We start from the raw sequence: 24169 nt of genomic DNA, 5'->3' as shown, positions 1-24169 counted from the left end.
AAGGGGAGCTGCAGTGCAGGGAGTGGTGCAAGCAACTCAGGAGGGGCGCTCCTCCCTCAGTCAGGTCTGTTTTCAATGCCAGGATGCTGTGACAATGTGGACTGTCCTTCAGAGAAAAGGACAAGCAGCATGGCTCACATTATCTGCCTCGAGTTCCTTTTCTTTTTTTATTTATAGACAAACTTCACTTCATAAGAGTTGATGACAATCACAAAATATTATTATTATTTTTTGATAGAAGGCCATTAGAGGGTAATGGGCACTGCACCCACACCGGTGAGAGACAGACCCTGCCCCAAAGAGCTTACAGGAGAAATGGGTGGGAGAAAATAGTGATTTGTACCACAATGCCTCAGGTGGGGAACTGACCCCAGAGAGATTAAGTCATTTCTCTAACTTCCTACCAGCTCTAACACTAACCCTGGCATAAATATATTCACTTGCCTCACCCCAAAGCCTGGGTCATTTTATTGATTTCATGCATAACCTGACCCCCAGCATAACCTAACTGCCCTCAGCCCAACCTCAATAAGAGTATAATTCCTTTGAGCTTTTCCCTACTCCTAGGAAAACACCCATGTCCTCCTCATTAGCCCTGGAAAACTCCATTGACTTCCTCCATCCTAAACCTAATCCCCCTAAACCTGAATAACCCCCACCGACCTCCTTACCAGTCTGGATCTCTTGGTAAGGGCGGGTCAAGCAAACAATGTGTATTTTAATACGGCAAAATGTAAGCATGTAAATCTGGGAGCAAAGAATCTAGCCTATTCTTATGGGTTGGGGGACTGTATCCTGGGAAGCAATGACTCTGAAAAAGATTGGGCAGTCGTGGTGGAAAAACAGCTGAACCTAAGCTCACAGTGAGACGCTGTGGCCAAAAGAACTAATGTAATCCTAGTGCATAGAGGAGGAATCTCGAGTATGAGCAGAAAGGTTCTTTTACCTCTAGATTTGGCACTGATGCAACTGCTGATGGTATACTCTATCCAGTTCTGAGGTTCACAGTTCAAGAAGGGTGCTGCTAAATTGGAGAAGATTAAGAGAAGAACCATGCGAATAATTGAAGGATTAGAAAAAGTGTGTTATAGTGATAGACTTAAAGAGTTCGAGCTATTTACCTTATCAAAAAGCAGGTCAAGGGGTAACTTGATTACTGCCTGTAAGTATCTATATGGGGAACAAATACTTAATAATGGGCTCTTCAGCCTACCAGAGAATGGTCTAACATGATCCAATAGCTGGAAGTTGAAGGTAGACAAATTCAGACTGGATATATTGCATACATTTTCAATAAAGAGAGTCATTTGATCCTTGGTAAATTGTTCCGGTGCTTTTATGGAGTCTCCATCGAGGACAATTTTAATATCAAGATTGATGTTTTTCTAAAAGACATGTGTGATACGACCCGTGCCCAGGGCTGCCAACTGATAATGCCAAGGTCAGGGCAGGCTGCAAAAGGAGAACAGATTCTCCCCACGCTGGTGGGTGACACTGAAGCCCAGCTTCCCAACCAGCCACGAACTGCTTCTGATTACCCCACACTGGATATCAAGAAGCCAGTCCACAAATGCCCACAGCCCCCTTTACTGCATTCCAGTTCCTGGCTCCCAAATCAGCACTAGGTATAGTAAAGAGATCAGTTATTCAAACTCTCTGCTCTTTGCTAAAAAGGTTCCCTCTGACCCCAAGGGGTCAGCCACAGCACCAGATCAATATAAATTTGGATCTTACCTAAAATATCACGCTGGCAGCCAATCCTTTAGTATCTAAACTAAAGGTTTATTGTAAAAAGAAAGAAATAAACCACGAGAGAAATGTTAAAGGGTTAAAGTAAATCACAGATATACAAATGATTAAAAGTCCATTTACATCAGGTTTCTGGAAGAAATGTGGAGTTGCAGACTTGTGTAGTTCCCTCTAGTTCACATCCAGTACCTGGATGGGTCTAAGTCCTTCGGTTCAGTTGCAAGATGAATTGGTCCAGAGATAGGTGTATGTCTGTAGCTGGACAGGAGCAAAGACAAAATGGTTTCTCTGACTTGGTCTTATAAACCCCTCCTCCAGCCATGCGGCCTGTGGGCAGTCACAAGACCCAAAATGGAGTCCATAGTCACATGGGCCAACCCTGGTGACTCCTCCGGTGTGCCTGGGGTCCATAGCCACATGGGACAGTTCTGATGCTTCATCAGGTAGGCTGCCTGCAATGGAGTCCAGAGTCACGTCAGCAGGTTCTGGTGACTCAGTGGTGATGCTGGCTTCTCCCTCAGGGCCCCTTGCACCTGGGAATGCCTTAATGGGCCATTACGCAGGCCATTGTTCTGCAGCCTTCCTTTCTGGGTTGTTGCCCAGGTAGAACAATTTGAAATACAGATATCTCCAATACATCTATAACTTCCATTTCACATATTACACATGAACATAAGTATTATCATCTGACTTAGCATCTTATAACCTTTCTAACAGTACCTGACATGCCATATCTCACATGAATTATCATGATTTTGACATATTGATGTTAACCCATGTGTTAAATGCTCCCCCAGTCTAACCAGCATGACACCCCCAATGCAAGACTGGTGTAGAAGGGAGCAAACGGAGCTCCTGAATACACTCCAAGGCCCCCCTCATCCAGACAGCGTGACAGGCTGAACATGCACAAGTCCATGGGGCCGGATGCAATGCATCTGAGGGTGCTGAAGGAGTTGGCTGATGTGATTGCAGAGCCATTGGCCATTATCTTTGAAAACTCCTGGTGACTGGGGGAGGTCCTGGGCGATTGGAAAAAGACTAGTATAGTGCCCATCTTCAAAACAGGGAAGAAGAGGTATCCAGGGAACTACAGCCTAGTCAGCCTCACCTCAGTCCCCAGAAAAATCATGGAGCAGGTCCTTAAGGAATCCAGTCTGAGGCACTTGAAAGAAAGGAAGGTGATCAAGAACAGTCAGCATGGATTCACAAAGGGAAAGTCATGCCTGACCAACATGACTGCTTTCTATGAAGAGGTGACTGGCTCTGTGGATGTGGGGAAAGCGGTGGACGTGGTATACCTTGACTTTAGCAAAGCTTTTGATACAGTTTCCCACAGTATTCTTGCCAGGAAGTTACAGAAGTATGGGTTGGATGAATGGACTATAAAATGGATTGAGAGCTGGCTAGATCATCGGGATCAATGGGTAGTGACCAATGGCTCGATATCTAGTTGGCAGACGGTATCAAGCGGAGTGCCCCAGGGGTCGGTCCTGGGGCCGGTTTTGTTCAACATCTTCATTAATGATCTGGAGGATGGGGTAGATCGCACCCTCAGCAAGTTGGCAGATGACACTAAGCTAGGGAGAGTGGTAGATACCCTGGAAAGTAGGGATAGGATACAGAAGGACCTAAACAAACTGGAGGTTTGGGCCAAAAGAAATAGAATCATAGAATCATAGAATTGGAAGGGACCTCAGGAGGTCATCTAGTCCAACCCCCTGCTCAAAGCAGGACTAACCTCAGCTATATCATCCCAGCCAGGGCTTTGTCAAGCCTCAGCTTAAAAACCTCTAAAGATGGAGATTCCACCACCTCCCTAGGTAACCGACTGGCTAAGCTGAAGTTCTGCAGTAAAGGGCCTAGGGGTTACAATGGACAGATATCAAAAAACAAAAAACCACACAAAATCCAATCTTGATATAAAAATTTCCAGTGATGGAGAATCCCTCACGACCCTTGGTTAATGGTTCTAGTGATTAGTTGCCCTAATTGTTAAACATTTGCATCTTATTTCCAGCCCTCACGTCAAATGGTTTGGAGACATTTGCTTCAGTGGGGTTTTGCCGTCTCACTCCAGGGCTGGTTTGCCTCACTGAGGACTGCAGACTTGCTAGTGCCACTTTCTGATAGAGGTGGGAGTTGTTCAGCTGTTCTCCCTGGCCTTCTCCAACACCTGGGATGATGGGGGCTGTGCGTGTCACACGGATGAGCTGGAATCATCACGATGCTGATGGGTGGAATAGAGAGACAGAGATCGCCCTTGGCATGGAGAGAGGGTGTATTGACACTGCACGTGCCATCACTGCTTTTTAAGTCACTGGGACTGGGATTTTCAAAGCTGGCTAGGAAACTGGGATGCCCAGTTCCCATTAATTTCACTGAGAACAGTGGGGGGGGGGGGAGGAAAGATTCACACAGGGCCTTCGCTGCTACTTGTGGTGCCAAAATCCCAGAATCAGGCCCCACTGAGATTCCAAAAACACCCTGCTCAGCTGCTGCCAAATCCTGTACGCGCTTAAACTCACTCCACACTTAGGTTTCTGCAGTAAAATTCCCCTGGGTGCCTGTGTGTCTTCCTCTGATGGTAAGCCTTAGTGACCAGCTTCCAGCAGTTGTAGTTGAACTGGGGAGCCTGAGCTATGGGTTCCTCTGGTGGCTGCATCCCAAGAGCTGCTGATGCAGTGGAGGAGAAAAACATTCCTGCTCCCCCAGAGGTGATTATAGACATTGTAGAAGGAACAGTTTATTCCAGGCCGGCTGAGCTTGTTTGCACTAGACTTTTAGCTATTGTCGGTCACATGTCTGTCTGTGCTATAAATATATGCTTCATTCTGCAAACACCTTGGGACACCCTTTGGGTCTCCATCCTGGTCTTTTTTAACCAAGCGTCCTTCCAGGAATGCTGCCATCATGTTGATCAGGGCAGGTGCTGTTTCCCCTCTGTGGGGTTAGCATCATCTAGGGCAGACTGCAGCACTACATGTCAGGGTAACTTGCTCCGGAGGTGAGATCAGAGCTGGACTCACAGCCCTGGAGAGCAGGTGTATCCTAGGCTGTGACTGTGTCTGTTACCTGCACAAGCCAGGATCACTCTTGAGCTGGGAGAGGCATTTCCATCCTGGGTCCCAGGTCCTATCTGTAGAGTGGATCGTTGTCTGCTAATGCAAGGGACCCAGCAACTCAGGAAATCCATCAAAGGGACATGGAAACAGTTGCTGAATAATACAATGATAGATAGATAGATAGATAGATAATTGATAATAGATGACCAATAATTCGTAGTGCTGAAGGAAGGATCAAATGCATCACAAACTGGGAAAAAAATCACAAAGACCAACACAGTAAGTTTGCTCTTTCAATTAAATATTTACTGTATTAATATACAAGGCACATTAAAGAACAGAAATATGAATTTCCACTGGAACTTTTTCGTACCTTTTCTCTCAATTCAATCAAATATCTACAGCCTGCCAGAATTTCTTTTTTTAGCAGAAAATGTTGACATTATATTCATTTCAAAATCCCCAATGTTGTTTTTTTTGTTTTTGTTTTTGTTTTTTGTTTTTGTTTTTTTTGGGGGGGGGAGTGGGGAATGAGAAACAAACATTTTCCACCAAAAAAGTGTTGAATTCTGAACAATTTAATCTGACACTTCCTTCCAAAGCTGGGTTGGCCATAAAGCAATTTTTCATAGAAAGTCTCAGCTATTTTACATTTCTATCAATGACCTGGAGGAGCTCATAACTTCCAGTTTGCAGATGACACAAAAGTTGGGGGAGTGGTGAAAGAATGAAGAGGACAGGGCACTGATTCAGAGCCATCTAGATCACTTGCTGAACTGGGTGCAAACAAAGAGTATGTATTTTAATACAGCTAAATGTGAATGTATACATCCGGGAACAAAGAATATAGATTACACTTACAGGATGGGAGACTCTCTCCTGGGATAGCAGGGACTCTGAAAAAGATTTGTGGGTGGTGATGGATAATGAGTTGAACATGAACTGTGTGATGCTGTGGCCAAAAGAGTTAATGTTTAAGATCTTGGGATGCATAAATGGGGGAATCCTGAATACAAGCAGAGAGGCTATTCTTTCTGTGTATTTCTGGAACACTGTGTCCAGTTCTAGTGCTCAAATTCAGAAGGATGTTGATTAACTGGAGAGAGCCCAAAAATGATTAAAAGATTAGAAAACCTACTTCCAGTAATCGACTCCAGGATCTCAATCTATTTAGCTTCAGAAAGAGCAGGTTAAGATGTGATGTGACAAAAGTGTATAATTACCTACCTGTAAACACATTTTTAACAAAAGAACTCTTCACTCTAGCAGAGAAAGATATAGTGTGATATGGCAGGAAGTTGAAGCTGGACAAATTCAGAATGAAATAAGGTGTAAATTTTTAACAGTGAGAATAATTAAGCACTGGAAAAAAACATCAAAGGTTGTGGTGGATTCTCCTTCAATGACCATTTGAAAATCAAGATTGGATGATTTTTCTGGAAGATCAACTCTAGGAATTATTCTGGGGAAGTTCTATGGCATGTCTATACAGGATCAGTCTAGATGATCACATGATCCGAATATCTATAAATCTAGGGAGACATCTTCTGGAGAAAATAAGTGCCTGCACCATTTATGATCATCCTAGCTACAACTGTTGGGTTTGCACTTGTAATTTGGTCCATTTTTACTCTGCTTTCTATCACGTCACATCTTGGATGAGATTGTAGGAAGGTGGATCTGACACCATCCATTGATTCTAAGGGAGCTATGCCATTTAAAATGCACCTGCCTAGGAATTTGATTGTCAGAGATGATTCTGATTCTGGCCATTACCCTTGTCCTCCCCTCCACAGGCAGCACACTATGTACCAAGGAGGGACATGACCAATTGAACCACCAGAACTGAGTTCCTTCTCTTGGGATTCTCTGACGTGCGAGAGCTGCAGCTTTTGCACTTTGTGGTGTTTCTAGGGATTTTCTTAGTTGCCCTGGCAGGGAATCTCCTTGTTATCATTACTGTAACCCTCAGCCACCACCTTCACACCCCCATGTACTTCTTCCTGATGAATTTGTCCATCCTAGACCTTGGCTCCATCTCCGTCACTGTCCCCAAGTCTATGGTCAATTCCCTATTGAACACCAGGACAATTTCTTATACTGGGTGTGTTGCCCAAGTCTTTCTCTTCATTTTCTTCACTGGAGTAGACTTTGCTTTCCTCACCATCATGGCGTACGACCGGTTCGTCGCCATCTGCCAACCACTGCACTATGAGAGGGTGATGAATGGAAGAGCTTGTGTCCAGATGGCTGCCGGTGCTTGGATCAGTGGTGTTCTCCATTCTGTACTGCACACCAGGGAACACGTTTGCGTTAACCTTCTGTGGAAATAACACGGTGGATCAGTTCTTTTGTGAAATCCCGCAGCTCCTCAAACTTGCCTGCTCTGACTCATACCTCACTGAAATTGGGGTTATTGTTTTCGATGTGTGCTTGTTTTTAAGCTGCTTTTTATTGATAATAGTGTCGTATACTCAGATCTTCACTACAGTGCTTAGAATCCCCACTGAGCAGGGACCAGCATAAAGCCTTCTCCACCTGCTTCCCTCACCTCATTGTTGTCTCCTTGTTTATTTGTCCTGGCGTCTTTGCCTACGTGAAGCCCACCTCCATCTCAACGACAGGGCTGGATCTCGTGGTGGCTGTTCTCTATTCCGTGGTGCCTCCAGTGATGAATCCCATCATCTACAGCATGAGAAACAAGGAGATCAAAGATGCCCTGAGAAAACTGACAGGGTGACCATAAAATTTCCAGATTTCTCCCAAGACTATGGCTTTATTCATTATGTCTATACAGATATAATCAACTGATTGCTTTATTGTTTCCATAGAGATTTGATGTGCTCTCTCTTTATGTAAAATACTGGGCTTACACTGGTAATATATGCAAACTGAGTTCACTGAAGTCAATGGAGCTACTCTAGATTTACACAAATGTAAATTAGGTAAGAATCTATATGTCTATCATAAATATATGTACAAAAACTGTGTGGGAAGAGGCTGTAAAAGGGTATGAAGCGGTTGTGAAATGTTCCAAGTGTGGGATTCTGCCGGGGGAGCAGGCTGTGTTTGAGCATAGAGCAAGTACAGGTAGCCCCATCCATGACAGTCAAAAGGCACAATGTGAGCGTTTGTGAATGTAGTGAGGCATCGCTCAAAGTGGGCAGAGTTAAAAGGTTTGTATTTCCTGGGTTTAGAAGCTTGAGTTTTGTTCTGGATGTTCACAAGCTGTCACTGGATCAACTTAACAAAGTTTTTTGCTGTTTATTTTCCTAGGTTTTTTAACCAAAAGAGAAGCTATGTCACTGGACCACTGTGACAGCTGTAGATAGCATGGATGGTTTTTTATCTTTTAAGAACCTCCAGAATTTTATGAAAATATTATACTGGGCACTGCTTGGACAGGTTTTTTAACCCCAAAAGAGAAAAGCTGGACCCCCATCTGCAGCATAGGAGGCTCAGTGAAGTGGCCTATTCATCTCAATGAGCTAATCTCAGCTGAGTGAGAACACTTCAGGGCGATCAGTGCAGCCTGAAATAATCCCTCCGAGAGGTGTGGGGTCCCGAAGCAGATCTGAGTCAATTGAGGCTTGGTCTGACATGAGTAATGAACTATTGGAGAGAGGCCTCATTTCTTGAAAGATAGAATTAGCAAGGTAAACAGATCACTAGGTTGAAAACAGAAAGTTGGTGCTAAATAAGATAGGTCAGTAGGCTAAGAATACAAAATGTCTGAGCCAGCTAAGATAAGAGGGAGAACACCCAGGCAACCATTTACTATGAACAAGAATAGCAATGGACTAGATAAATTAGGAAAGTGGACATGAGGTAAGGAGAACATTGAGTCAGGATAATGTACAGACAGAGAAGGCAGCACAGGGATTGGTTCCTACAGAGCAAGGCAAAAATATGTGATGTAGTGTATAGTAAATTCATTGAGATGATTAAATATACATGAAGGGAGAGGGTTTCTGTGTAACTCTGGAGCTGCAATATACCCTGCATCAATCGCCCCTGTGTTAGAGTCTGATAATCCCGGTGTGGTGTTGCTATGTACCAAATAAAAGATTGTGAGTGATGAAATCTGGAGCTGAGCTGAGTTTTTTGGGTCCCAGAGAACTGGATGCAGTGTTTGCCCAGAACGGGACAAGGTGTCTGGATAAGCCAGCTGGAAAAGGTCTTGAAGTGAATCCCAACACGAAGATGGGCTGGTCTCCAGATATTGGCACACACATGGGAGGGGAATGTGGGTTTGTCAGGCATTCCTGTCTTGCCCCTATTTTCCTGTCCTTCACCCTTACGTTCCCCTTCCCAGTGTATCCAATCCACCTCATTTATCCACTCCCTGTAATCACCCCTCCTCTCACTGCCCCCCAAACCCTTCTCCCACTGTTTCCAACACCTCTTCCACCCCTAATCATCCTCCTCTCCTAGCAGGCATTTACACATGTAATTTTTTTTTTTCATTTCTAAAACAGTTTCAGTCTCTTCTAAATATTCTGCTGTGCTTAGCTGACTTAAATCCCAGAATCAGGCCTCACTGAGATTCACAAAACCCCTACTCAGCTGCTCTCTAGCCCTGTACGTGCCTAAACTCACTCCACACTTAGGTTTCTGCAGGAAAAGTTCCCCAGGTGCCCGTGTGTCTGCCTCTGGGTGTGAGCACGGCTGCCCCGTGATGGACGAACTGGGGGAAGATAGGCGTTCCACCACCTAGCTCTCCTGCAGGGCCCAATCCAGTCGGTATACTCACCAAAAATAGCCAGGTGGTTGGGGGAACTGCCTCTTCAATGCCAACGCAGCAGCTAGGGTAAGCTTTGGGTGTCCGAACTTGGAGCTGGTTTGACGGGATAAGTTTTTAAGATCTGTTTTTGAGCGCATTAAATGAACTATTGTACTCCGGTTCGTTAACAATGACGGGGCATATCCTCAGCTTTAGTAAACAGCCATCGCTCCAACACCTTCAAATGGAGCTTTAACAATTTACACCCACTGAGGGTCCGCCCCTAAGATGCACGATTGCAAATATGTTTTTCAGGGAAAAGTGTCTCCAGAAATATTCAGTTCTTACTGAAAACTCAGTGGGATCTGGGTGCCTAATTCCCTTGGACTCTTAGGGTATGTCTTCACTGACGGCAGCAAATTCGGTGCCACTGGATCAATTCTTTGGGATTGATTGAGTGGAAGTGGAGACCTCACTCAATGAATTGATCCAGAAATCAACTGAATAAATCCAACCCCAGAAACAGAGTAATGCTGCGTCAATGGGAGGGCATTTCCTGTCGGTGCAGTATAGTGGGGACGCCGTGCTCATTAGAATTTAGGAAGGCGTTGGGAGATATGGAAGCTACCCTACATACCTTGTGTATCTCCCATCAACTGCTGCCGAATTTCACAGCAAGTGTTGACCAGGCCTTAAAAATCCCAGCCGACATGATTCTGAGGTGACAGGGGAACTGAGATGCATAGAGGTTGTGTAGCTTGTTTAAACTCACACCCGCGGCCAGTGGCAGACCTGAGAACAAAACTCACATGTCCTAATTTAGGATGAGAGTTTCAAAGGCATTAAAGGGAGCTTGGTATCAAAGTACCATTAAATTTCAATGAGAGTTGGACATCAATTGCCTTTAGGTTCTTCTGAAAATCCCACTCTACTTTGGATGAATTTCATCTGATAATGAAATAAGACTTAATATCCCCACAGGACCCAGTCCAGCAGGCATGCTGGCCAAAAATATCAGCGTGGTTGGGGGAAAAGACCTTTTCACTGCCAGCCCAGCGGTTAGAGGAAGTACTCGGCGTTTGAACTTGGCGCTGGTTGACTGGAGACATTTTTAACATGATCCGTTTCTTCTCACTGAGTGCGTACATTGAAGTATTATACGCAGATTCCTTAACAATGACGGGGCTGCTACTTATCTTCCATCACTTTCAAATGGAGCTGTAACAATTGACACCTATTAAGGAGCCACCCGTAACACTCATGATCACGAATGGGATTTTCAAGGAAAGAAATGGAAACTGTTCCATAAGAATAGAATGTTTCTGAAGAAACTTTCACTGGGATTTGGGTGTCTAACTCTCTTTGACTGTGAAAAATCCCTGTCACCACGAGTGTTAAGTGACAGGGGAACTGAGCTGCACAGAGGTTGTGTAGCTTGTTTAAACTCACACCCATGGCCAATGGCAGACCTGAGGACATAACCTAGTTCTCCAAGGAATTAAAGGGAGTTTGGTACCAAAATACCATTATATTTCCATGACAGTTGGGCATTGTAGCCGGGAGGTGTGGCCTCCCTCGGAGATTGACAACGAGGGAAAGGCAAACCCCCCTGGGGGTTGGAACCTGGGAGTACAACACCTGACCGGAAGCAGGTAGGCGCGGCTAGACCTATAAAAGCCAGGCCTGCCCGCTCAGTCAGAGCCCAGTGGCCAAGGGAGAAGGAGCATCTCCCTTGGTGCCTGAGCCTATGGCCGCACCTGCTGGAGGGCTAGGCCTATGACTGTTTCCTCACCCGTCTGGGGGACTTGTTCCTCATTGCCCTGCTGAGGGGTAGGACTGAGATTGCTTCCTCACCCCTCTGAGCTAGAGACTGCTTTTCCCGCCGGCCTGCCCTGCCAGAGGGTCGGTCCCTGCTGAGGGCTGAAGGCTGTTTCCCGCTGCCTGTCGGTCCCTGGCTGAGGGCAAGGCTGTATATTGTTTGCTCGTCCGGTGAGGGCTACAGACAAGTACACTAAGGAGTGACCTGAAACCAAGGCTTGTCCTACTGAAGGCCGGAGGTGGCCCCTTCAATTTGGACTTCCCAAAGGGCGTAGGCACCGGGAGGTGTGGCCACCCTTGGAGGTTGACAATGAGGGAGAGCCACCGGCGCTGTACACTACAGGGGATCTTCTACAGGCATCAATATCTTTTAAGCACCTCTGTAAATCCCCTCTGCTTTGGAAACTGCCCAGGAATGAATTTCATTCGATAATGAAATAAGCCTCATGATCCCCACTAAGGGAGGGAACTATCATAACTTAATTCTCGAGCTGGTCTCCTAAACTCACCGACTCAAAAACTTTAAGGTCAGAAGGGACCATCATGATCCGCTAGTCTGATTTACTGTACGTTGTAGGCCACAGAACCTCACACACCCACTCCGGTAATAGACCTGTCGCCTCTGGATGAGTCACAAAAGCTTTCAAATCATGATCAAAAGACTTCATGTGACAGAGAATCCACCATTTACACTAGTTTATATCTGCAAGGGACCGTGACCTATCCAGCAGAGCAAGGCACAAGAAGAAGTGTCCTTAGTCACTGTTTTACCTATGGCTGCCATGACAGAAACGTTTCATCAAAACTTTTTCCAACAGAAAATTGCAGCATAAATGAAATAAAAATCTCCACGGAATGTCTTCTTTTAAATGTTCAAATTTTAATTGAAAATTAAAAAAAAAATTATGGAAACCTGCACCCCAAACTTTTTTGGCTGAAAATTGATCTTTTAATGCATTTTATATTTTTGACAGTTTTCAAATGGAAATGTTCCTGTTTTAGAAAGTTCATTAAAAAAAAAAGTCAAAATTTGCCACAAGGAAGTGAAGAACAACCACTTCCCAACCAGCTCCAGTCTCGCCCCTCAGTCTTTAGTGTATGCATCTCCCCTTCCTCCCTATGAGGCAGGACAGTTCCATTATCCCCATGTGACAGATGGGGAACATAGGCACATTGCGAGGGACGTGTCCATGCACAGCTACAGACTGAGGACCGACAGGCTAGGCTGAAGTTCTGCAGAAAAGAACCTGGGGGTTACAGTGGATAAGAAGCTGGAGAGGCGGGGGACTTCACACCTGGACCCCTCCTGCGGTCGGTGGGGCCGTGGAAGTCCCTGGAGGGGAGAGGCGGGGGGGCTTCACACCCACTGGCAGGCAAGCCGGGTCCGGCCAGGAAAGGCAGCCTGGAGGGGCTTTGAGGCTTTACTACCGCCCAGCTTCGTGTCCGTGGGGGCTCGGAGCAGCCGGAGACTGTCCCCCTAAGGTCCTTGGACCCCTCCTGCGGTCCGCGTGTCCGTGGAAGGACCTGGAGGGGAGAGACAGGGGGCTTCACACCTGCTTTCAGGCAGGCCAGACCCTGCCTGGAAAGGCTGCCTCGAGGGGCTTTCAGGCTATGCTGCCTCTCGGCCTCGGGCCTGAGTGGGCTTGGAGCAGCGGGGGACTGTTCCCCTAAGGGCCCTGGACCCCTCCTGCGTTCGGTGGGGCCATGGGAGTCCCTGGAGGGGAGAGGTGGGGGGCTGCACACCCGCTCGCAGGGGGGGCAGGCCCGTTCAAAGTAGGGTGTTTCGAGGGGCTTGGAGGCTTTGCTGCTGCCCAGCCTCAGGTCCGACGGGGCTTGGGGCAGCTGGGGACTGTCCCCCCAAAGGCCCTGGACCCCTCTTGCTATCGGCGGGGTCGTGGAAATCCCTGGAGGGGAGAGGCGTGGGGCTGCACACCCGCTCGCCTCTGGGCCATAAGAGGGTGGTATCCAGGGGCTGCGAGGATGACCGGGACAGCGCATCCAGGAGATGCGGACCCACTTACCGCTGTGCCGAGGCAGGGTGGGATCCAGGATCTGCAGAGCCTTCGTGCCATCCAGCAGCTTGGTCGCGGGGGCGTTAGAGGGGCACAGAGCACCCCAGGAGAGTCATCTATGAGGACAGCCATGGTGGGGAGCTACAGAACCTCCCCCAGCCTGGCTCACCGGTCTGGCCATGCCCTCTGACCCTGCACAGAAAGGGCCCTTCATTGGGTGGGTCGGGGGGCTTTTCGCCTCCCACCTCCCGCCGTACCAGTCAGCATCCCGCCCAAATGGTAGCATGGAGAGAAGAAAACGGGAGTTCTCTCTCAGATTGAGAAAAGATGCCTACAGCACTGGGATTCCCAGGCGGTCACCCATCCAAGTACTAGCCAGGCCCAGGATGGTTTACCTTCCGAGATCGGATGAGATCGGGGGTGTTCGGTCTGGTATGGCCATAGGCAACCTGCTGCCTCCCTCCTCGCCCGCTCTCTCTGACCGACTCCCTGTCCTGCATTCACAACCCTGTACTCAAAACGCATTCCCCTCCTCCACGATGCGGTCGCACTCCCAGGAGCCCAAGGCCTGATACGGTGTGCTTCTCAGGCCACCCCAAAGCCCCTTGCCACATCCCGCATTCTGGCTCCAGGGCCGGCCCTGGACAGCAGGATGAGATGAAAACTTCCCATGGGTCAGGGAGCCCGCCTCCTTGAAAATTCCACGGGGAGCACTGCCCGAGGGCAGTGTGCTGAGTGGGATAGATGGTGGGCCCGATCCTTCGCCCTCCCCACGCCTCCACCCCCGGCGGCATCGCGTTCTCCACTGGAAAGGGTCTAACTACCCCAGGCCCACCTGGAGGAAAAAGGAGAAAAAGTCTAAGTCGCCCCAGCCACCAGGTCAACCCAGGTAACAAGCTGAAAAAGTCTAAGTCCCCCCAGCCACCAGGTCAACCGCAGTGAGTGCCTTGGAAGAGGTCTAAGTTCTCCCAGCCATCAGGTCAACCCTCCGTTCTAGTGAATGGGTTGACCTGATGGCCCGCGTTCTCACGGAAGTCCAGAAGGGGTCGCCAAAAATGTCTTTACACGCCGAGGAGAACCAGAAGCTCGGACGCAATTCCGAGTTTGTCCCGCTGAAGTGTGGTCTGCCGTTTCCATGGTCCCCATTCCAAAAGGTGTCTGGAGATTTGTGAGGACAGGCTTTTCAGGACTTGGTGAGAACCAGAGATGGCCTAGGGGACCAACCCGAGAATTGTACCTGACCTCTGATAAGGGGGCAAGGTGAGTCTGCCTCTCCCCCCTCCACCCAGAACCCTAACCCTCACCCTGCCTACACTAGCGGCGGTGTGGGTTGTGGGCGAAAGGGCTGGGGCCCGGGGTGTCGGTTAGCACTCGGCCGCGGCCACCTGGGCCCTCCGAGCCAAGCGCCTGGACCCAGACCCAAGCCGGTGAGCGCCTTGCCCTCCAGCTTGGTCCTGTGAAACCTCGTTTGTGACTGTTATGTCAGAAGGGCGGGCACCGAGGAGGGGTGTGCCCCGGCCGGGCAGGACGTCCCAGGAGGACCGGTTTCGGAGAGGTGTGGTGGCGGGAGAAACAGAGGGACCTGCGGGCCCCTCTCCCTGCTCCTGCCCCGATCCCCCGGGTCGGTCCCTCTTGCAGGGACAGCAGGCCGGGACCCCACCGGTGTGGACAAGGAACACCCCCGCCGGCACGGGCTTTGGCCGCGTGGGGGAGAAGGCACCCCCCCAAAAAAGCCTCGTGACAACTCTTAGCGGTGGATCACTCAGCTCATGCGTCGATGAAGAACGCAGCTAGCTGTGAGAATTAATGTGAATTGCAGGACACATTGATCATCAACACTTCGAACGCACTTGCGGCCCCATGTTCCTCCCAGGACTACACCTGTCTGAGTGTCGCTTGAAGGTCAATCGTCCCCGCGGTTGCATCGGCGGTGGGACGTGCCCCTTCCCTCTTGCATGTCTGGGGGCATGTCTGGGGAGGGGCAGATCCCAGGGGACGTTGAGTTGGGGTTGGGGTAAAGTGGTGTCAGCTGTGGGTGCTGGCTTCCGTGTGCCGAGGGAGAGACAGGCCTGCCCCACGTGGCTGTTTGTGGTGACACAAGGCTGCCCGTGAGGTCCTGGTCCCCTCCCCTTCTGCGCCACGGGCAGCACAGCGCCCAGGATCAGAGCAAAGGGGCGCGAAAAACACCAGGAAGGGGGAGAAGAAAACCAGGGGGAAAAAAGGAGTGAGCGGGGCACGCGCGTGCGTCAGTGCAGAAAAGGGGGTCTTGAGCACGGTCGCCCAGGTTTTGGACCCCCGCCACTCTCCATCCACCGCCTCTGCCCACCGTTTCAACCTCCCCCTGGACGACGACTCCTCCTGCCCCTGCATCATCCTCGCCACCCTCGCCTCCAGGTTCCTGTGCACACTCTCTCCTCCACTGAGCCATTCTCCCCTCTCCTTCCTATCGGGCCTCCTCCAGGGCCGAAGAGCTTCCAGGGGCGGGGACAGCAGATGCCTACCGTCCCCCAACCCCGGGTCCTCCTCCGACTGCGACCTCAGATCAGACGTGGCGACCCGCTGAATTTAAGCATATTAGTCAGCGGAGGAAAAGAAACTAACCAGGATTCCCTCAGTAACGGCGAGTGAACAGGGAAGAGCCCAGCGCCGAATCCCCGTCCCGCGGTGGGGCGCGGGAAATGTGGCGTACAGAAGACCCACTCCCTGGTGCCACTCTTGGGGGCCCAAGTCCTTTTGATCGAGGCACAGCCCATGGACGGTGTGAGGCCGGTAGCTGAGGGGGCACGGAGCGGCCGGGGACTGTCCCCTAAGGTCCCTGGACCCCTCCTGCGGTTGGCGGGGCCGTGGAAGTCCCTGGAGGGGATATGAGTCAGCAGTGTGCCCTGGTTGCTAAGAATGCTAATAGCATATTGGGCTGCATTCGTAGGAGCATTGCCAGCAGGTTGAGGGAAGTCATTATTTCCCTCTATTCGACACTGGTGAGGCTGCATTTGGAGTATTGTGTCCAGTTTTGGGCCCCCCAATACAAAAAGGATGTGGAGAAGTTGGAGAGAGTGCAGCGGAGGGCAACAAAAATGAATAGGGGGCTGGAGCATATGTCTTATGAGGAGTGGCTGAGGGAACTAGGCTTGTTCAGTCTACAAAAGAGAAGAATGAGGGGGGATTTGATAGGAGACTTTAACTACCTGAATTGGGGTTCCAGGGAGGATGGAGCTAGACTGTTCTCAGTGGTGGCAGATGACAGAAAAAGGAGCAATGGTCTGAAGTTGCAGTGGGGGAGTTCTAGGATGGATATTAGGAAAACGTTTTTGACTGGGAGGGTGGTGAAGCACTGAAATGGGTTACCTAGGGAGGTGGTGGAATCTCCATCTTTAGAGGTTTTTAGGCTGCAGATTGACAAAGCCCTGGCTGGGATGATATAGCTGAGGTTAGTCCTGCTTTGAGCAGGGGGTTGGACTAGATGAACTCCTGAGGTCCCGTCCAACACTAATCTTCTATGATTCTATGATTATAAGAGTTTCATAGATGTCTGGGCTCCTGTTGAAATGATTACATTAATTCAGCTTCAAACCACAGGCTCTGAGCTTGGGCACGAAACTAAAATGCCAACACTGCCTGATATCCACTTTCGGCAGAAATATGACATAGTGTTACTCGGTACCCGTGTGAGAGCTCCTCTGTAATGATTGCACTGCAACACCACCCAGGCGGCCTGCTGCCTGCTGATGGATTGATTGATGACACCAAAACCCAGTTGCATTTCCCTCTCTGTGTCATCGTGGGCTAGTAGCATTGCTCACCTGCCTCTGTGCTGGATCATTTACTGCTGTAACTTTATGTGTGTGCGGGTGCCTGGCAGTCAGGAGACTTGGCTCTGCCACTGACCTACTCTGTGACCTTGGGCCAATCACTTCCCCTCCCTGTGCCTCTGTTTCCCCTCCCTACATTGCTCTGCCTTGTCTGCTAGGACTGTGAGCTCCTTAGGAGTGGGCTGCGTCTGGTTATGTATATGTTCTGTTCCCCTGCCAACAGCATCTGTTTTCAGCTGGCAGCAGAGGGGAGCAGTGGATCCAGCGCTAGAGCAGAAGAGCTAGTTCTAATCCCACTGACCTTCTCCATGTCCTTGGGCAGGGTCCAGAGAAACAGGCTTTGGCTGGGAGCTCCAACCCACTGTCCCCAGTTGAAAGCACTAGTATGTTTAATACATATGCCCGGGGATCTCCAGCTTTGCCACTTCCTCCGTTTTACTGTCCTGCAAGTGTCCCTTTGAAACAGAAATAAGTGCCATTGCAACAGAGTGAGTGTGCTATTATTGGGCAATATTAATGTTCCCATGTCGGCTTACACCTAAATTTCCAGGAGGGGGTGGTGAGATATTCTGTGCTGAAATTATAACAAAAGGAAATTGGGTTTTCTGTTGAAGAAGCTTTCATGCAAAGTCTCTGTTGTCCTAGAAATACAATATAGATATTGTTCCAGGGGGTAGCCGTGTTAGGCTGTATACAGCAAAAACAACGAGAGTCCTGTAGCACTTTAAAGACTAACAAATTTAATTTCTGCAGGCATATGCTTTCGTGGGAGAGCACTTCAACCTCCCAGGACACTCTGTAGCTGACTTCAAAGTTGCCATACTTCTACAAAAAAACTTCAAAAACAGACTTCAAAGAGAAATTGCAGAGCTGGAACTCATCTGCAAACTTGACACAATCAGACTGGGTCTGAATAGGGACTTGGAATGGTTATCTCAGTACAAGAAGTAATTGTCACTGTTCACACATTCTCACCTCCTAATCAACGGTTGTGAATAGGCCTCATCTACCCTAACTGAATGGACTTTGTTAGCACTTGCTCTCCCCATTGTTCTGTTTCTCACCCTTGGCTGTATATATATACGTCCTATCTGTGGTTTCCACTTCATGCATCTGACGAAGTGGGTTGCAGCCCATGAAAGGTATGGATAGGATACAGAAGGATCTAAACAAACTGGAGGATTGGGCCAAAAGAAATCTAATGAGGTTCAACAAAGAAAAGTGCAGAGTCCTCCACTTAGGAAGGAAGAATCCCATGCACAGCTATAGACTGGGGACCGACGAGCTAGGCAGCAGCTCTGCAGAAAAGGACCTGGGGGTAACAGTGGATAAAAAGCTGGATATGAGTCAACAGTGTGCCCTGGTTGTCAAGAAGGCTAATGGCATATTGGGCTGCATTAGGAGGGGCATTGCCAGCAGGTCACGGGAAGTGATTATTCCCCTCTATTCGGCATTGGTGAGGCCGCATTTAGAATATTGTGTCCAGTTTTGGGCCCTCCACTACAAAAAGGATGTAGACAAGTCGGAGAGAGTCCAGCGGAGGGCAACAAAAATGATGAGGGGGCTGGAGCACAGGAATTATGAGGAGAGGCTAAGGGAACTGGGCTTGTTTAGTCTGCAAAAGAGAAGAATGAGGGGGGATTTGATAGCAGACTTTAACTACCTGAAAGGGGGTTCCAGGGAGTCTGGGACTAGACTGTTCTCAGTGGTGGCAGATGACAGAACAAGGAGCAACGGTCTCAAGTTACAGGGGGGGAGGTCTAGGTTGGACATTAGGAAAAAGTTTTTCACTAGGAGGGTGGTGAAGCACTGGAATGGGTTACCTAGGGAGGTGGTGGAATCTCCATCCTTAGAGGTTTTTAAGGCCTGGCTTGACAAAGCACTGGCTGGGATGATTTAGCTGAGGTTAGTCCTGCTTTGAGCAGGGGGTTTTACTAGATGACCTCCTGAGGTACCTTCCAACTCTAATATTCTATGATTCTATGATTCTATTCTATGAAAGCTTATGCCTGGAGAAATTTGTTAGTCTTTAAGGTGCTACAGGACTCTCATTGTTTTTGCTGTATACAGATTAACACGGCTACCCCTCTGGAACTTTTCATCCTGAGACCTGTTGTTGAATGTAAAGTGCCTGGTTGAGATAAAGAAGCATTTGTTGTTGGTATATTTTGTTAGCTGATGTAAGTGGAACCCATTCTGTTGGTAAATTCCACCACTGTATCTTTCCTTTCCTTTAAGAATGTACCATGTACCTTTTGAATTTGCTTCAAGTTTGTGTTACTCTTTGCATACTTTTAAAGTAGAAGTTAGTTAAAGAATGAATGTGGCATGTATGTGTGAAAAAGGAGTGAAGAAGCAGCAGTGCGAAATCTCCACAGGAATGAAAGGGAGTGAAGATACATTTTTTTAACAACTCTTTACAGCCCAGATGGCCGAAGAATGCAAATAAAAGATAATCCTAAAGTACGGGAGGATCCATCCCCAGGACAGGAACAAGACAAAGTGTTAAAGAAAATGGAAGCAGTCATGCTTGCAACACAGATAACTGCTTGACAATCACACCAGGATGCAAAAACAGCACAACACAGCAAGATCCGCATGGGGACGGACCTCTAAAAAATTGGGTGAAAACATGGAGACCTTGGGTTTGTTCTGCAAAAATCCAGGAGCATCGGTTCGCGACCAACAGAAGCCCGGCTCCCTTTTGAGCTCAGTCTACCTGGCCAGTAGATTGACACAAGCAACACATAGGCTGGTAATAATACTCCACCTGCAGAGTATTTGGTGGGATGTCTGTGAAATATCCTTCTTTTAAATTTCTGTATTCACAATAAATGTAGCATATTACCATGTCCCCTGAAAAAGATCCTGCTGTTCTTTTATTTTACAAGTATAACACTGATTTAGTAGGAGCATTGCCAGCAGATCAAGGGAAGTGATTATTCCCCTCTATTCTGCACTAGTGAGGCCACAACTGGAGTAGTGTGTCCAGTGTTTGGATACCAATTACAGGAGTGATGTGGACAAATTGGAGAGAATCCAGCAGAAGGCAATGAAAATTATTTGGAGGCTGGAGCACATGACTTATGAGGAGAGATTGAGGGGAATGGGCTTGTTTAGTCTGCAGAAGAGAAGAATGAGGGGGGATTTGATAGCAGCCTTCAACTCCTTAAAGGGGGTTCCAGGGAGGATGGAGCTAGGCTGTTTTCAGTGGTGGCAGGTGACAGAACAAGGAGCAACAGTCTCAAGTTGCAGTGGGGGAGGTCTAGACTGGATATTAGGAAAAAGTTTTTTACTAGGAGGATGGTGAAGCACTGGAATGTGTTACCTAGGGAGGTGGTGGAATCTCCATCCTTAGAGTTTTTTAAGGTGCAGCTTGATAAAGCCCTGGCTGGGATGATTTAGTTGAGGTTGGCCCTGCTTTGAGCAGGGGCTTGGACTAGATGACCTCCTGAGGTCCCTTCCAACCCTCATCTTCTATGACTCAATGATTCAAAGAAATCGACACTAAATGGCAGAAGAGAAGAGGAACTGGTGCAGGACTCAGAAATACTGACTAGTGAACAAAAGATTTCAGTAGTTAATGCAGTTGTGGCAAAGCTACACTGTAAAACGGCCACGGGTGGAAAAAGATTGAAAGGATGAGCTATTTATTAGAAATGCCCACCAGCTGGCTGCATCTGTTGAATATTAATGAAGGGACGGTGCAATTGTATTATAACAGGCCATCACCTTGGACAGGCATTACTCCAAAATATAAACTGGAGTTTAATCACAATCTCAAATATTTTTCACCTAGGATTATTAGATTTAAAAAAAGACGCAAATACACAAGTCCCATAGTGCAAGTCCCACTGGGGCTTGTTAGCCACAAAGCTTTGCAGATACAAAATTAACCAAGAGGGAGAAAAATTGAAGAGGGGGGGTATTAAAAAGCGTGTGGATGAAACACTAACCCAGAGGCAACATTTACGCAAATCGAAGGGCAGCCCCTTTTCCAAAGGTAGATCAATGTCCCTGCTCATCTCTTCAGATAACTGCATGTCTCTGCACTAAGAAAACTCAGCTGCTGCAGGAAGAGGAGACACAAGAACCTCAGCTTTGGATCCTGGCTCCTGGCATCTAATCCGGAGAAGTAGGAGCTCATCGCTTCAGGCTGGGGCTGCCCTGGGGTGACAGGTGAGCACCGACTCCCCAACAGCGTTTCTCTCCCACCTTCCAGACAGGGGCATGAATGTGCTTTGGGAGGAGCAGAAGGACGAGGCAGGTGAGGTAATATCTTTTATTGGAACAACTTCTGTGGGTCTCCAAGAGAAGCTTTTGAGACACTCTGATCTCTTCTTCAGGTCAATGTTAACTCTTTTAACCACACCTTTCCCCATCAGCACCAGTCGGGGTCCATAGCACCATTTAACAGAGATGCAGATTGACACACAGCTCTTGTGACAGGTTCTCAGTTGGGGATCTGCCCCCGACACACAAAGGGAGCTACCTTGATTTATACCAGCTGAGGGTCTGGCTCAGGGTGTCCCAATCGGGTGGCGAGTGGAGACACAGTCTTACTAGCCCGGATGACACACGTCAAATTTGTTCTAGACTCTGCATTCAGGGACAGCATCTTTTACCACCTAGTGTCTTCTGCCTGTATTATCATCCCACAGTCGTTATGGAGTGGGGAGGGACACTCCCCGGTAAGGACTGAATGTCAGCCTGGTTCTGTCACTTCCCCAGATCCACATTCCAAAGAGCTGCATTGTATTACTGCTAGAAAGTGAATGTCGAGAAAAAGAAAAGGTGCTGCCAGTCCCTCAGCACATCACCATCACCACCCCATGAACTAAGGAAGAATTTACTCCACTTCACAATTGATTAAATAAATGCATCTGTGGTGGGGTGTGAAAATTGTTCCTTTTCCTACAGGACACTGAATTGCTGACCACACCAAGATATATAGTTAGATTGTTTTCCATTTCAGAGTTACCAACACAGAGTTACGAACTGCCCGGTTAGTCTCACACCTCGTTTGGACCTGGCAGCATGCAATCAGGCAGCAGCCGAGAGAGAGAGAAAGTAAATACAGCACAGTACTGTGTTAAAATTCAGATGGTTAAAAGCTGCATTTTTCTTTTGCATAGTCAAGTTTCAAAGCTATCTTAATCAACGTTCAGTTGTAAACTTTTGAAAGAGCAAACAGAAGGTTTTGTTCAGAGTTAGGAATATTTCAGAGTTACGAACAACCTCCATTCCTACGGTGTTCGTAACTGAGGTTCTACTGTAATTCTCACAGAAGATCAGTGCCTAAGGACACTAGACTGCACTGGAAATCTCAGTGCAAGATTTCAGTTGATGTATTTATTGATTTTGACTCCTGAGGTAGGGCATGATTCTGGCCACTGCCAGAAGCAAAATACAGCATTTAACATCCTCGTTGAGCTCTTGTAAGTCACCAGATGGGATACGATAGCAGATAAAGACATGCTCTGATCTACCTTTTTAGTACTCAGCTACCAGAGCAATGGACTGTTGTTACTGTAGTTATTGATCTGATGTGGCAGACGATGGTCTGCATAGTTACAAATAATCTGTTCTCGAGTTGGACCTCCTGGCCATTTGCTCTTAAGTCAACATTTAGCTTTAAAATTCAGTCTGAGGTAGGAAGAGGAAGGGGAGTTTAAACATATTTTTGGAAATAATTCACAAGACTTGATCAATTTTTAACTCTATGTTCTTCTGATTTAATTGCACAGTTCCTTGTCTTGTTCCTAGACTCAGCCCATGGCAGACACAGATTGGAGAAACCAAACGACTGTCATGGAATTCATCCTCCTGGGATTTGGGAAATTCCCTAACCTACAAATTTTTCTCTTCCTGGTGTTCCTAGTGATCTACATCGCAACCGTGGCCAGAAACTCCCTCATCGTGGTGCTCGTTGTGACTGATCAGCACCTTCACACCCCATGTATTTCCTCCTGGGGAACCTGTCTAGCTTGGAGACCTGCTTCGCCTCCACCATCCTGCCCAGGATGCTGGTCAGTCTCCTGACTGGGGACAAAGCCATCTCAGTCAGTGGGTGCTTCACATAATTGTTCTTCTGTGCCATTATGAAAGCTACCGAATGCCATCTTCTAGCAGCGATGTCTTACAATCGGTATTTAGCGATATGTAAACCCCTGCGCTATTCAACTATTATGAACACCAGGTTTTATCTCCAATTGGCTGCTGGGTCCTAGGTAAATGGTTGTCTGGGTGTTACCATTTTTTTCTTATTCCTATCACAGTTAATATTCTGTGGCCCGAATGAAATCGACCATTTCTATTGTGACCCCATCCCACTGCTGGAACTCTCCTGCAGTGACACACACCTGGTCATACTGATGATTTCTTCCTAGTCTGTGTATTCGCCCTGCCTCCATTCCTGCTAACCCTGACATCCTACGTGTGTATCATCACCACCATCCTGAGAATCCTTTCTACCACTGGAAGGCAAAAGGCCTTTTCCACCTGCTCCTCTCACCTCATTGTGGTGACAGTTTTCTATGGTACTATAATGATCGTCTACCTGCTACTGAAAGGTGACGCCCTGCAAGACCTGAACATAGTGTTCTCTCTTTGCTACACGGTCCTGATTCCCCTGGTAAACCCCTTCATCTAACAGCCTGAGAAACAGGGAGGTCAAGGCAGCCCTGAGCAAAGCCATTCGTAAATGTGGCTTTCAAAAAACCATACAGAGATTCCAAGATAATAATTTAAACTGAGGTTTATTGAAGCTGCCTGGTGATTTAACCAATCAGGCCCCATTCAAATGAAGTTGAAAACTCCCATAGGAAGTATCAGTTCTAATGTGGAAAATATGTAGATAAGCTGCCGAGAGTTATTCAGGGTGTTTACGGTCCCATGCTGTGTCCATGTAACACAACACCCAGGAAAGTGAGGCTGAGGACAGCTCTGTCTCTCTACACGTTTAGCACCGATTCACGCCGTATGATTATACAT

At 47.8% G+C, this 24169-nt stretch overlaps 1 protein-coding gene, 1 non-coding gene and 1 pseudogene across 2 annotated transcripts; 2 read left to right on the top strand and 1 right to left on the bottom strand.

Moving 5' to 3' along the window:
- Positions 1-13695: 13695 nt before the first annotated feature.
- On the bottom strand, positions 13696-13813 carry LOC137167729 (5S ribosomal RNA; annotated as a pseudogene).
- Positions 13814-15109: 1296 nt separating this feature from the next.
- On the top strand, positions 15110-15262 carry LOC137167730 (5.8S ribosomal RNA). The gene has a single exon (XR_010924180.1). It is a non-coding gene; the product is annotated as a 5.8S ribosomal RNA (ribosomal RNA).
- Positions 15263-23310: 8048 nt separating this feature from the next.
- OR2K2 (olfactory receptor family 2 subfamily K member 2) lies at positions 23311-23828 on the top strand. The gene is given in 2 exon segments (XM_067570007.1): positions 23311-23554; positions 23557-23828. Coding segments are annotated over 2 exon segments (516 nt in total).
- The last annotated feature ends 341 nt before the right edge of the window (positions 23829-24169 follow it).

The sequence above is a fragment of the Emydura macquarii genome, unplaced genomic scaffold, assembly GCF_026122565.2.
Source record: "Emydura macquarii macquarii isolate MOO-44397 ecotype Brisbane River unplaced genomic scaffold, CSIRO-AGI_Emac_v2 contig_2977, whole genome shotgun sequence".
In the NCBI taxonomy this organism is placed as follows: Eukaryota; Metazoa; Chordata; order Testudines; family Chelidae; genus Emydura; species Emydura macquarii.
The sequence above is the reverse complement of the archived record's forward strand: the minus strand, read 5'-3'. Positions and strand labels throughout refer to the sequence as shown.